The sequence below is a fragment of the Larimichthys crocea genome, chromosome XV (genome assembly GCF_000972845.2).
Source record: "Larimichthys crocea isolate SSNF chromosome XV, L_crocea_2.0, whole genome shotgun sequence".
Taxonomy (NCBI): domain Eukaryota; kingdom Metazoa; phylum Chordata; class Actinopteri; family Sciaenidae; genus Larimichthys; species Larimichthys crocea.
In genome coordinates this window covers 12,661,802-12,675,013 of record NC_040025.1, presented here as the reverse complement: position 1 = coordinate 12,675,013, position 13,212 = coordinate 12,661,802, and the positions used below count along the sequence as shown (strand labels likewise).

The 13,212-nt window shown below is 39.3% G+C and overlaps 2 protein-coding genes across 3 annotated transcripts; both read right to left on the bottom strand.

Annotated features, from left to right (window-relative positions):
• Nucleotides 1–4: 4 nt before the first annotated feature.
• LOC113744034 (uncharacterized) lies at nt 5–6,408 on the bottom strand. Of its 2 annotated transcripts, XM_027288579.1 has the most exons (8): nt 5,562–6,408; nt 4,286–4,579; nt 3,445–3,726; nt 3,158–3,175; nt 2,843–2,941; nt 1,300–1,337; nt 1,049–1,204; nt 5–387 (listed from the first exon to the last, which is right to left on the bottom strand). In XM_027288579.1, exons 1-8 carry the CDS (start codon nt 5,599–5,601, stop codon nt 214–216), a joined length of 1,101 nt encoding a protein of 366 aa, XP_027144380.1. In that variant the 5' UTR covers nt 5,602–6,408; the 3' UTR covers nt 5–213. The 2 variants fall into 2 exon arrangements, with proteins under 2 accessions (XP_027144380.1, XP_027144381.1); XM_027288580.1 differs by lacking the exon at nt 4,286–4,579 and having other exon boundaries at nt 5,562–5,619.
• A 536-nt stretch (nt 6,409–6,944) lies between these two features.
• On the bottom strand, nt 6,945–12,122 carry LOC109140235 (uncharacterized). The gene is made up of 7 exons (XM_027288578.1): nt 10,818–12,122; nt 9,129–9,455; nt 8,647–8,823; nt 8,317–8,415; nt 8,045–8,082; nt 7,802–7,942; nt 6,945–7,355 (listed from the first exon to the last, which is right to left on the bottom strand). The coding sequence occupies exons 1-7, from the start codon at nt 10,987–10,989 to the stop codon at nt 7,155–7,157; spliced, it is 1,155 nt and encodes a 384-aa protein (XP_027144379.1). The 5' UTR covers nt 10,990–12,122; the 3' UTR covers nt 6,945–7,154.
• Nucleotides 12,123–13,212: the final 1,090 nt, after the last annotated feature.

The window sequence follows — 13,212 nt, the reverse complement described above, 5'->3', positions numbered from 1 at the left end:
TAAAACATGTATAATAATTGTAAAACTTACTTTGCGGATTTCATCTATTGCGGGTTATTTTTAGAACATATCCACCGCGATAAACGAGGGACCACTGTACATGGACTTCAATGTTCGCTATCACTGACATAGTTTAATTTTAAATTGAGATAACCCTTAAAAAAAATGTAGTCAGTTCACTGAACAGTTTTCATACATTTTTTTTTTTTTTTTTTACAAAGGGGTTGAAGGATGTTCATCGTGGTGGCCATCCAAGTTCGCTGCAACCCCAGGCCCAGGTGTGACGACATCATCGGCATCACCTGGAGGGGCACTGTTGAGCGAGGCAGGGGCACCGTTGGACGAATCGACCACAGAGTAGGTGGGTTTACTCGAGTTGTCTTCGGTCTGGAAGAAAACAAACAGAGGTCAAAGGTTATAACTTACTGACTGTTTTAGTATTAAGAGCAACTTGAAGATTTTATTTTACTTGGAGGCTCTGCAGTACCTCCGTGGACCACCTAGGGATCGTGGAACTTCTGGTTGAAGACCCCTGGATCTAGACCTCTATATAGAAAGATGTTCCCACCTTGGCAATGAAAAAACTGTCTGAACTCTCACCTCTGGATATTTGAATGGAAATAGGTTCTCTGGGTAACAATGAGTTTCCTCTTTACAGTCTTCCCTATTTTCTGGTAATCCAAAGGAGGATTTTGCATGCAGTATGAACATTAATTTCACCTATTCTAAAAATAGTGTATGTAAATCTAGTTTACATAACCACCCAGACCAAGTGCATTCAGGGCACAGATGGCTTTCCCATGTTTATTGGCAATTATTGGGTTTCTGAGAAATCTCCAAGTGTCAGAGGTTTTTGATACCAAATCACAGAATGATTTTTTATGGTGTTCCTCAAAATCCTGATGTGGTATTTTGTAGGATTTTTTTTTTTTTTTACATTTTTGAGCGGTTAAAAATTATTAGATTGTAACAAATGGTGCAGACGCAAAAACTACCTAGCCTAACAGTGTTTTCTGTCATCTATAATCGAACCACAGTTTTTACTCACTTCCTTTTGAGCTGCAGTAACAAAGCTGTAGTCATCTGAGCCTTCAGCTGCATTTGGTTTGTCAAATTTGGCGTAAGTGTAAACTGTAGATATTTCTACAGGAGGAGATCTGTTCCATCCGTCCTCCTCTCTGATCTCCTCATACACTGGGCCGGCCTGCAGAAAGACAACAGGGGTTTGGCTTGAATGAATATCAGCTGCAGTCACAAACATTAATCACACTGAGATGTCCCTAATTTACTCAAACTCACCTCTGTGACACTGGCATACTCTGTTTCCTCAGGAGGTCCTGAAAAACATCAATTCAGAAGATTAGGTCCACTGTTGCTGAGACACGCACAGCCTATTTCTACCCAAACATCCCTGTAACTATGACTGAACTCAGGAACCACCTCAGAAAACAAAGTCTGTATTGCCAACTCAACAACTTCTTTGCTGGATTTGACGACTCTTCTTTTTTTTCCCAGAAGGACCATAACTCCTCTCTCTTGAAAAGAGTTGCTAATATTTGTTAGCAAACGTGTCCCATGTTGCTGTGGTTGATTGTGTTCAGAGACTGAAGAAGGGAAGCAGAACATTCACAGCTAGGCAGAATCATGAATTAGTTGTGAATGTGCCACCAGTGACCAATCAACGATCTGCATGGTTTGTCCGGGAACTCCTTTTCTTAGCTTAAAATTTACTTTAACTCTATTTAATTTTTATCTTTTCTCATACTTGTTGTTTGAATCTTGCCCACTCCATTGAGTTGACTGATTCCAGTCTGGCTATTAAGTAATGTTAGCTTTTGTGTTGATGCGCTTGGTCAGTGTTTGTCCACTCGCTGGTTATTGATCATAAGTAACATAATCAGAACAAATATACGTGTACGTGAATGTCTCTTTCACACATGCTCGTTTGTGTTCCCACCTTATATGAAGAATCATCAACATAAGGCAAATTAGACTGACTTTTCACAAGAGTAAAATCATCCTGTTGAATGCATGAAAAGGTCACAGCACAGGCGGAAAAGAAGTTTAGTACTATGTAGAAACACATAACATCCGCAGTAACTCACTACATAACTAGCTTTTAGTGACATTGTCACACAGCGGTGAGGTCAAGTTGGGTTTTTGTCCTGTCTCGTCTTTTTCTGTTTTAGTTTGATATTTACCTGTCCTCTCGTTTCAGGTCACTTCCCCTTCCTCATGTGCCACCGGTCTGATTGTCTTCCCAGCCCTGATTGTTTCCACCTGTTCCCCATTTACCTGTGTATATATTGTCTGCGTCTCCCTTTGTCCCGTGCCAAAGTGTTTCGTCTTTTGTAGCGTTCACCTAAGCCTTGTTTCATAGTCCACAGTCATAGCATTATAGCTCTAGTGTTCTTTTGTTTTCTTTCCTCGTATGAGTGATTTTTTGTTGTAACTTCTTAGTCTAGCCCTTTTGTTTCTTAGTGCTTAGCATAGTGTTTTTTTCAGCCTCGTTGGAGCACCCTCAGTTAATGTTTCGCAGCCTATTGCTTTTTCTCCTTGAGAGTGATTTTGATTTTGATAATCTTAAATAGAGTAGTTTAGAGTTTTTTCCTCCTTTGGAGTGATTTTTTGTTTTCCCTAGTTTAAGCCATTTTCATAGCCTCACTCTGTCGAGGGATTTTGTTGATCTGAATAAAACAGCTCTCTGCCACCTCTGCTTCTGAGTCCTACTTTGAGTCCGGCCTGACATACATAGCCTGCTACCGTCAATAATCACTGCTGTTGTAAGGCACTAAACAAGCATTTCAGCTGCCTTTGTTGTGTCTGTAACCTGTGGCCTCACCTTTTGCTTTGCTAGCCCTCGTCCTGCAGTATATCAGCACAGCTGTCGATGATACGAGGACCACGATGACCAGGATCAGACACACATACAGCAGAATACCTGTGGATGTATTATGTGAGGTTTATTTGACGGGATGTCTGGCATAAATAGAGGTTAAATATTTAAATCATTGAAATAATCCCTTCTAACAAAAATATTTAAAACAAGGACGTTCCATACAGACCAGCATTGACATTCATGAATTTACATACCTACAGTACACATATTTACAGACACACATGAGCAAAACAGTTCTGTTAAATTATGCAAATATACCTCCAGCTCTATATGGGACTGATGTTGGAAATAGTCCAGGAGTCCAGTTTGGTTTCAGAGTGGTTGGAGCAGTGAAACATGAAAAGAATCAAAAAGAAAGAATCAGACACAAAAAACTCTGACTCGTCTGAGTTCAGATATTTTACAGATGAAGTGTTGGTTTTAAAAAGGAGCATTTATCAGTGTTCACCATGATATAAAATATGCAGCTCTAACTATAATTGTTGGACTAAACATCAGCAGCCGTCAGTGAACAGTTCATTTCATGACTCTCAGTAGAAACTCACCAACTCTGATCTCAAACGTGTCGGTTGAATGAAGAGGGTCCAAAATACACTTGTACAAGCCTGAGTCAGACTCCATCAGGTTTGTGATGCTCGCATACAGATAAGTGGGTTCTGGTGAAAGTTCAATGCTGTATCTGCCACGCTCAGCTTTGTCCTCCTCTGTTTCAATGAGACCGGCCTTCCGACTTCCAGAGAAAGTAAATGTGCACTCATGTCCGATGTTTCCCCCCTCATTTCCGGTAATAATGGTGATCCCCTCGGTGTTGCGACCAGTGTTTTCAGCTGTTGAAAAGATGAACACTCAGTAGTTATTATCTGTACTTCCTGTAAGATGTTGCAGTCTGATTTGTTTCACATTTACAGATCCACAGAGTCATACTGGGAGCTACCCAGTTCAACCAGTATGTGAATACACATTCATGAATTTGCATAACCACAGTACATGCATATACAGATACAAACATGCAAAACAGCTGAACTATTCATGTAACTTGTGTGAAGCTGTCTGTTGGATGATGAAGTGTGTTGATGTGTGATGTCAGTGTGGATACTGATGTTGGCAAAGGTCAATGACCGAATCAGATACAAAAAAAAAGAACATTTCAATTAAATAAATTCTCTGCAAACAGTCAATGTATTTTTCATCATACAGATAAATGCAGTAAGTAATCAATGTGTTTGTCTGAGTTCAGATATTTTACAGATGAAGTGTTGGTTTTAAAAAGGAGCATTTATCAGTGTTCACCATGATGAAAATCTGCAGCTCTAACTATAATTGTTGGACTAAACATCAGCAGCCGTCAGTGAACAGTTCATTTCATGACTCTCAGTAGAAACTCACCATCTTCAACTCTGAGCTCAAACTCCTCGGTTGATTCTAGAAAATAATCTCTTTTCAAAACACATCTGTACTTCCCTGAGTCAGACTTGATCAGGTTTGTGATGCTCACATACAGAACTGAAGAAATGGGTTCTGGTGTAAATTCAATGCTGCATCTGCCAGGCTCAGCTTTGTTGTTGCCTTCTTTATCGAAGGCCTGGCAACTTCCAGAGAAAAAGAATTTGCACTCATGTCTGAAGTTTTCTCCCTCCTTCATTGTAATAATCTCTGTGTTGATGAGACCAGTGTTTCCAGCTGTTGAAAAGATGAACACTCAGTAGTTATTATTTGTACTTCCTGTAAGATGTTGCAGTCTGATTGAAAGGGTAAAAATCCCAGGGAGAACTGGAGTTTCTGTATTATCACATGTAATGCTGATTGGTTTAAATATTTATATTAAATGTGATTTAGTGTCATCAAGTGGTGTAGTTGCTGATTGCAAACACCTCAGCTCACTCTCTCCTTTCTAGCATGTAGAACAAACTACGGAGGCCACGAAACGATTAAAAAATCAAGACAGGTGATGACATGGTGGACTTTGTTGAAGAGGACCTGCAGCATCTGAAAGTGTTTTTTTTTTGTCCCTGATTGTTTGTGTTTTTGAAGTGTTGATCCGTTCGATCAAATTATCTCGAGTGAAAATGACGATTGTCTCTGTACGTGTAAAATGAGGTTTTGAAAGTCTTCCTTATATCTGCAGCGGTCTGTTTGTCACGAAGGCTGCTAACATTTCACTGCTGCAGTTCCTCTTTTGGAGCTGGTTCAAATAAACGATAAAAAAAAAATAGTTTTCTCTCTTTAGCTCTTTTAAAGTTTTAGCAAACTGCAATTTAACCAAAGTAAGACACACGGACGTCTCTGCTACTCTATAAAATATGTAACTAATAATAACTTAATCCATATCTATGAGCTAAATCTACAACATCAGTAGTTTCCTGTGTTGTTAAACCGTCTCAGGTAGAGTCAGGCTGAAACAAACAAAACTGTACAAATGCAACAAAAAGCAACAATAAAACTATGAAACAAGTACAGATTGTCTGTCTTTGGATTTTGAGTCATTAACTACATTTTAAAGTGACTCATCGTGTTTGACCACACAAAGCAACAACATGTCAGACACGGACAGACACAGAGTCCACTGTTAAACATAATGCTACAAAGTGACAAACCACAATAAATAAAGAAAATAACATAATGAAGAGAGAGGATGATACAAATAGAAGCAGAGTGTACTCACAGAGGAAGAAGAAGCAGATCAAAGTGTGACGGACGTTCATGTTTGAGCCTCTGGTGGTTTTAGACTGCCTCTTCTTTCTTCACTGGTAAACCAGGAACTTCTCTAAATGATGGAGTCCCTCCTCCAAACAACACACACTTAACCCTCCTCCCCTTTTCATGACTCTGTCTTTACACTGCAGGCTCAGTTATCAGGCTTGTTTGTATCTTAAAGCTGCATTAATGTCACATGTTTAGTTTATTTTAGTCGTTTTTGTTCCATTATTAAGTTATACGTCATCAGTTTAATCTGTTCAAAATTGCAAGAATAATTTTAAACAGTGTTTGTGATTCAGGACAATACGAATGAAAAATCTTTCAACATCACACAGGCGGATTAATATTTAGAATAATGTCTGGTTTTATTTTGTAATATGAAGCAACAAAAGAAAATAGCAAAGTAAAAATCTGCATAACTGCAGTTGGGGGCGGGAGTGGTTCAGTCTGGATTTGGCTCGGAGGGTGGCCGGTTCAAGTCTGGCAAAGACCAAAGTATAGAAGATAGACTGGCAGCTGGAGAGGTGCCTGTTCACCTCCGGGCCACTGCCTTCCCTTGAGAAAGAACCCCTAACTGCTCCCAGGGTGTGGCTGCTCATCACTTCACCATCTCTCCATATTTGCATCTCCCTGAGTCCTTTGTGTGTGTGTGGTTGTATTCCGGGTAAAACACATGGAACTTCCCATTGAGGGATCAATAAAGTTTCTATTCTAGTTCCTCTTGTCGTCCACTTGAGGCTGGCTCCAGAAGTGAGTCAGTCTCCATAAGTCCCCATGTCCAAATGTCCAACTTCACAGCAGAAATAAACATGTTTACAGCCTGGTACAAAAAACAGTTTTGGTCTCTGTAGCTAATTTCCCCGTTCATGACAACTGTACTGAGGGTGAATTTATATACAACTCACCTGTTCACATTATATTAAGGCTTAAAGTTATGCAGGATTAAGAGCGTGGACGCTTTGACTGACTGGTGGGTGCTGTCAAAGGCAGATTGTTTGAGCAACCAGGCTTCATGCAGCCCGCCTCAGCTCCTTGTCAGTGGCCATTGTTGGATTAGCTGGGCGGCGGCAGAGGCAGGACTGCCAAGATGATGACGGCCAGAGCGTAAACACTGAGCTTCACAAGAGCTCCACCGAAACCTGTACGTGATGTCACAGATACGACGTCTACGTCTTATGACGTCTACGGTTACATTTCCAGTCCCACTGTAAATTTTTGGTGGTCACACACTGACAAAATTTCTCGTTTAACCATTGCTATAACTGACAGTTAATTTAATCAAAATAAATTAAGATAAAATGTAATAAATATAACATAAAAATAAGTAAAAATTATTATAATATAACTTTATTCACCCCCCCCCCCATTTAAAATATGATGCAGACTGGCTGCAGATAAATAATGCACAACATCACAGCAAGCTAGTGCGACGATGGGGCAGTGAACAAACAACTTTTGTTTCTATCTGCCAACTAAAAAATTTTTTAACAGGAAAGAACAAATGTTTGTGTGAATGTGACTCACTGAGAGAGTAAATGTGGCATCGGCAGCTTTTAAGCTACCGCTGATGCAAATTAACAGTCGAGTACAGAGGAGGTGAAGCCTGTTCGACGTGGCGGCTGTCCGAGTTTGCTGCAACCTTAGGCACGGAGTAGATGACATTATCTGCATCGCCACGGGGGGCGCTGTTGAGTGAGGCAGCAGCACCATTGGAGAAATCCACCACAGAGTAGATGAGTTTACTCGAGTCGTCTTTAGTCTGGAAGAAAACAAACAGAGGTCAAAGGTCATCACTTACTGACTGTTTTAGTCTTGAAGATTTTATTGACTTGGATGCTCTGTGCATTATGCTATTTTTCTATCTTGTGCACAAGTTATTACAAGATAATAACGAACATATGTCATTTGTTTTTGTTGTTTTAAACATCAGCTGGGTTTTTAAGGATTGAGGATCACAAACTGCACTGGTTACTTTGCTACCTTGGTTAACAAAATGTATATAGACAGATATTGCGCATGTTTTATCATTAAACAGACCATTATCAACAATTGTTGATACATAGGACAGTTGGTGTAAAGTTTGAGTGGACTTCCTCGACCGAGATTATCGTCCTTCAGATGCTGTGCTGGGTTCAGTTTTAAAGCTGGAGTGATGATACTTGTATCATGCGAAACTAGACAGAAATCAGACAACGGTTTACTCACTTCCATCTGAGAGCTGACTGCAGTGACCAAGCTGTAGTCATCTGTGCCTTCAGCTGCATTTGGTTTGGTGTATTTGGCGTGAGCATTAACTGTAGATATTTCTATAGGAGGAGATCTGCTCTGTCTGTCCTCCTCTCTGATCTCCTCATACACAACAGACAACAGGGGTTTGGCTTGTATGAATATCATCTGGAATCACAAACACTAATGACGCTGAGATGTCCCTAATTTACTCAAACTCACCTCTGTGACATTGACATACTCTGTTTCCTCAGGAGGTCCTGAAAAACATCAATTCAGAAGATTAGGACCACTGTTACAGGAGGCTGCTCATAGACGCGTGTTGGGTGTTCAACGGGTTTACAGTCGTCTCTTTTATTATGGTGTTCCCCAATGAACAAACTTGACTCAATTGGAGTCCAATGTCCAATTACACTTGATGTGTTAAGATAACAAAGGCTGTTTCAGATGTTCTGCTTCCTTTAATGTGTGTGCGTTTTTTCCTGTATTCTCACCTTTGGGTTTACTGGCCGTCTTCCTGCAGTATATCAGCACAGCTGCTGATAATATGAAGATCATGATGACCAGAGTGAGACCTACATACAGCAGCGTATCTGTGGATATTTCACATGATTTGTATAACTGGAGATCATGGTCAACATTAATTAAATAAATCCTTAAATTTAATACTGTATAACGAAAATATTTTAAATTAAAAAAAAAAAAAAGAATCGAGTTACAGTATCGAGGCAGTACAATCACACAGACAAGCATACACATTCATGTATTTGCATACAGACAGTACATGAATACACATACAGTTTTGTTGAATTATGCAAATGTACCTTGACCTGCATCTGTCTGTTGCTGCTGAGACTGGTGGGTGGTTTTAGGAGAGACTGATGAAGGTGTGGAGCTTCCTGAACTGGAGGTTAGACTCTGTGTTGTTGTTGGTGTGGAGGTTGATGGGACTGATGTTGGAAAAGGTTCAGGAGTCCTGTTTGGTTTCAGAGTGGTTGGAGCTGTGAAACATGAAAAGAAACGAAAAGAAAGAATCAGACACAAAAAACTCTGAACATTTCATTGAAATAAATTCTCTGCAAACAGTCAATGTATTTTTCATCATACAGATAAATGCAGTAAGTAATCAATGTGTGTGTGTGACAGTCTGAGTTCAGATATTTTACAGATGTAGTGTTGGTTTTAAAAAGGAGCATTTATCATTGTTCACCATAATGAAAATATGCAGCTCTAACTATAATTGTTGGACTAAACATCAGCAGCCGTCAGTGAACAGTTCATTTCATGACTCTCAGTAGAAACTCACCATCTTCAACTCTGAGCTCAAACTCCTCGGTTGATTCTGGAAAAAAACTTTTTTTCAAAACACATCTGTACCTCCCAGAGTCAGACTTGATCAGGTTTGTGATGCTCACATACAGAACTGAAGATGATACAATGGTTCCTGGATCATATTCAATGCTGTATCTGTCACGCTGAGCTTTGTCCTTCTCTGTTTTAATCAGAAGATTGTTTTTTTTATAGAAGGCCCTCCGACTTCCAGAGAAAAAAAATTTGCACTCATGTGTGATGTTTCCTCCCTCCTTTCCTGTAATAACGGTGATCCCCTCAGTGATGAGACCAGTGTTTCCAGCTGTTGAAAAGATGAACACTCAGTAGTTATTATCTGTACTTCCTGTAAGATGTTGCAGTCTGATTTGTTTCACATTTACAGATCCACAGGAACATGCTGGGAGCTGCCCAGTTCAACCAGTCTGTGACTGAGAGGTAACAATTTAATCCAAACAATTTCAATTAATAATCAACAATAATTAAACACATAGAAACTTTACTGTGTCTTCAGACAGAATGCGTGGTGAATTTTCAAGGCAGTGGAAACTGAAAATGACTTGATTTGATCAAAAAGTGTTTAACTCGACTCAACTATCTGTAACTGTCATCAGTAATCAGTTGTAATCAGTTCAAACAAATGTGACTTTTTAATTAGTTAATATATTTTCATTTGTGACCCCATGAAACTTCTTCAGACCAGTGTGTGACATCTCACTGTGTCACAAAACACCCCATTTAGAGTCGGTGTTTAGTTTGTCGGTTCTGGGCTACTGTAGGAACATAGCTGTTCAACATGGAAGAAGCGTCGCTTCCTCCGTTGATATAAAAAGACAAATTTTAAGGTCACAAAAACATAACAATGCTTATTTTCCACTGATTATACACAAATTAAAACCCTCAAAGGGGAAAATGGATGCTATGGTGGGAAGGTTTCTATGGCATTTTTATTGTTTAGTCTGAAATATGAATATTTTTCTCAACACCCTGTGATGGCAGACGGACACATGAGGAATAAAATGTTCATAAAATGTCACATATGAAAAAAGAAACATCAAATCAACTCAAGTCTACAAAAATAATCATGCATATTTGTTTTTAGAAAATCATTTAGCAGTTTTCTGACCAGAATTCTTCAGTAAGACTGTTAAAAACAGTGCTGCCGTTCTCCCTGAGCTCAAAACAGAACGATTAAGGAACCACTAAGTCAGCAACACAACAAATATTGTGAAGTGTCCACTACGCGGATGCGGTTAACACGTCAAATGAAAATTGATCTCACACACAGACCAAAATACACGTTCAAAAATATAGAGGAAAGAAGAAGTGAGAGCAAAGATATTATACTACTCTGACTCACAAACCAATGTTCCTCCTTTACAACTTTAAGTAGTTGTAGATGTGCAGTTTCCTGTGTTGTAAAGCTACAACAAACTCAGCCGTTACAGTCATGCTGAAGCAGAACACATACAAAAAAAGGAACATTTCTGAGAAACGTGTGCTTGTAATGAACTATTATCAGAGTAATGCGTATCCGCTTGTGATAATCATGTTTGTTCACTGAAACTAACACGAAGTGAAGCAAGACTGACAGAATCCACTCACGGGGAACTGCAGCAAAGTTTAACTATAAAGAAAATTCAAAATAAAACCAGAGTGTACTCACAGAGGATGAAGAAGCAGATCACAGTGCGACGGACGTTCATGTTTAAGCCTCTGTTGGTTTTAAGCTGCCGCACTTCTTCTTCACTGGTAAAGCAGGAACTTCTCTTTTCTCCTCCTCCAAACAACACACACTCTCCTCCCCTCATTAGTTCTTCTTTCAGCGCAGTCTTCATGACTTTTAAACTTTACATTAAAACTGTGCTTGTTTGTAACTTAAACCAGCGCCAGTGCTTAAGAAATTTAAATTTTTTCAACACATTTGACTTTTGAAAAGTTCATCCTGTACTCAAAAATATGTGTAACTGATGAATACAAAATGAATTACTAGAGGTGAACTGTTAGAGGCTTTTGCATCTTTCCCTCAACACAATTCATGTGGTGAGAAATAGTACAGTATAATCTCTGAAGCAATTCCTCCCCCATATTTAGTGACACAAAGCTTTGATGGGCATTTAGACGTAAAACTGTGGCACAACACATTCCAGGAAGTCCAGGAAGACGAGTGTTCACTTCTCTTTTGTTGCATTGATCATGCGGTTAAATAGAAAAACGTCCAGTAAAAGTTGAGCCAATAAACAACGACTTTTTGCTGGAGCCCTCTGTGCATTCACTTTTTTTGTATGTGGTTTACAATTTGTAGCAATTTTTGCATTAGAAGCATGTTTCATCATCACCGTTTAGTGCTTTTACTTGAGGAAATGGTTTGTTCCTGCCATCGTAATGACACCTCAAAAGGATGTCAAATAAAAATCTGAATGTGTTGTTATAATCACTTTATAACTGGGAATAGATGTTGAATATTTAAAGAGGAGATTATTTAAGTCATGCCACTAAATATTTTTTTTGTTGAAACTGACGTGAACATCATAATAACTTAACAGTATAACACATGCAGGCTGAGGACTTCCTCCTCATAACGACGGATAGGTGTGGTTAGAAATAAGGCAACAAAAGGGCCAAGTTCCTTATTCTGAAAGCCGCATGAAAACAGCACTCTATCTCTTGAGCACCGCACTCGTGCAACGCTGTCAGACCAGTGATGGACTGTTTTAAAATAAAAGGATGCAGCCACTCACAGATTGTCGTTGATCCGGGCAGCTCAAAGTCAATCTGTGTAAATGTGCAGCATTAATTTTGCGATCAGTTTGTGGATAGTAATACTGATTGTTCATCTTTTCAGAAGCACCGTGGAAGGCAGACTTCCCCATTTTTTCACATGCCTCTTTACCGCAGCTGGAAGCAGTGATGCACTTCTGTGATATAAAAAAGCCGACCACCTGCAGGAGGGCTTCTGTTCATGACTTGTGGGCAGTAGCTTAAGTTTGTTTCCTTTATTTCTCGTCCACCGTGTGACGCCACCAGTCTGCCAGCTGTTCAATCACAGAACAGCACACGCCCCTTCAGCCAGCATTTTACAAAAAAAACGTTGTTTTTCCTTCTTTCAATACTAAAATATGATTAACAATATATTTAAAACAGACGCAGACATCATTTGACTACATGACTACAAGAGTGACTAATGAGATTTCAATTAGACTTTAATAAAGAACTGTCCATCATGTGTCTGCTAATGTTACAACAACAACAACCTGGACTGCAAAAAACAACCAGGCATAAATAATCATCTGAATGTATTTGAAGTTAGTATATAACTTTATTTAGAATATAGGGTTGTGATTATATATATATGAGAGTAATGTAGACATTATGCCTCCAGCAACCCATCTAATGTGCCTCAAGGTGTGTGTGTTTCCATCTGTGCATGATTTAATCAACACAGTGTCCAGCAGTGTGTAATGACACTGCGTTTTGGCTCTGCACCTCTAAAATCAGGACTGCAGATTCATCAACATGTACATACATGCTGCCTCCAGATGGCAGCAGAATTTAATAAACTGAAGGAGAAGCTTTTCACATGTGTAACAGATGACTTGACTGATGTGGACGCTTTAACACCCAGTCATCTGCTTCTCCTTAAAACAAACCTGTAACGTCTCGAGGACTGTTCAGTAAGGACGACCTGTACTCCAGAACAAGATGGAGACAGGCGATGCAATGTGTTCAGTGTCATGGTTACAACAAAAAGTAGCAGAGACTTGTCCACAAACATTGCCTGTTCCTGTGGGTCTGGAGAGTAGATGAAAAATTGACATTTTGTGCTAATAGAAATAGGATATGTGTATTTAAAATTGGCTATTTATGAGTTATCTGCAACTGCTGTTGTGCTTAATCATCTTATAATTTAGATAATTTATTTAGCTAAAGTGACGTCTAAGTTATGATTTATGTAGGTATCAGAATAGTTATTTTGGATTAATTTGGCCTGAAGTTGTTTGTTCTTGATGCATGTGGGAAAGACAGTCTTTGACCTCTTGTCACAAGTTTAAAAATGTTCA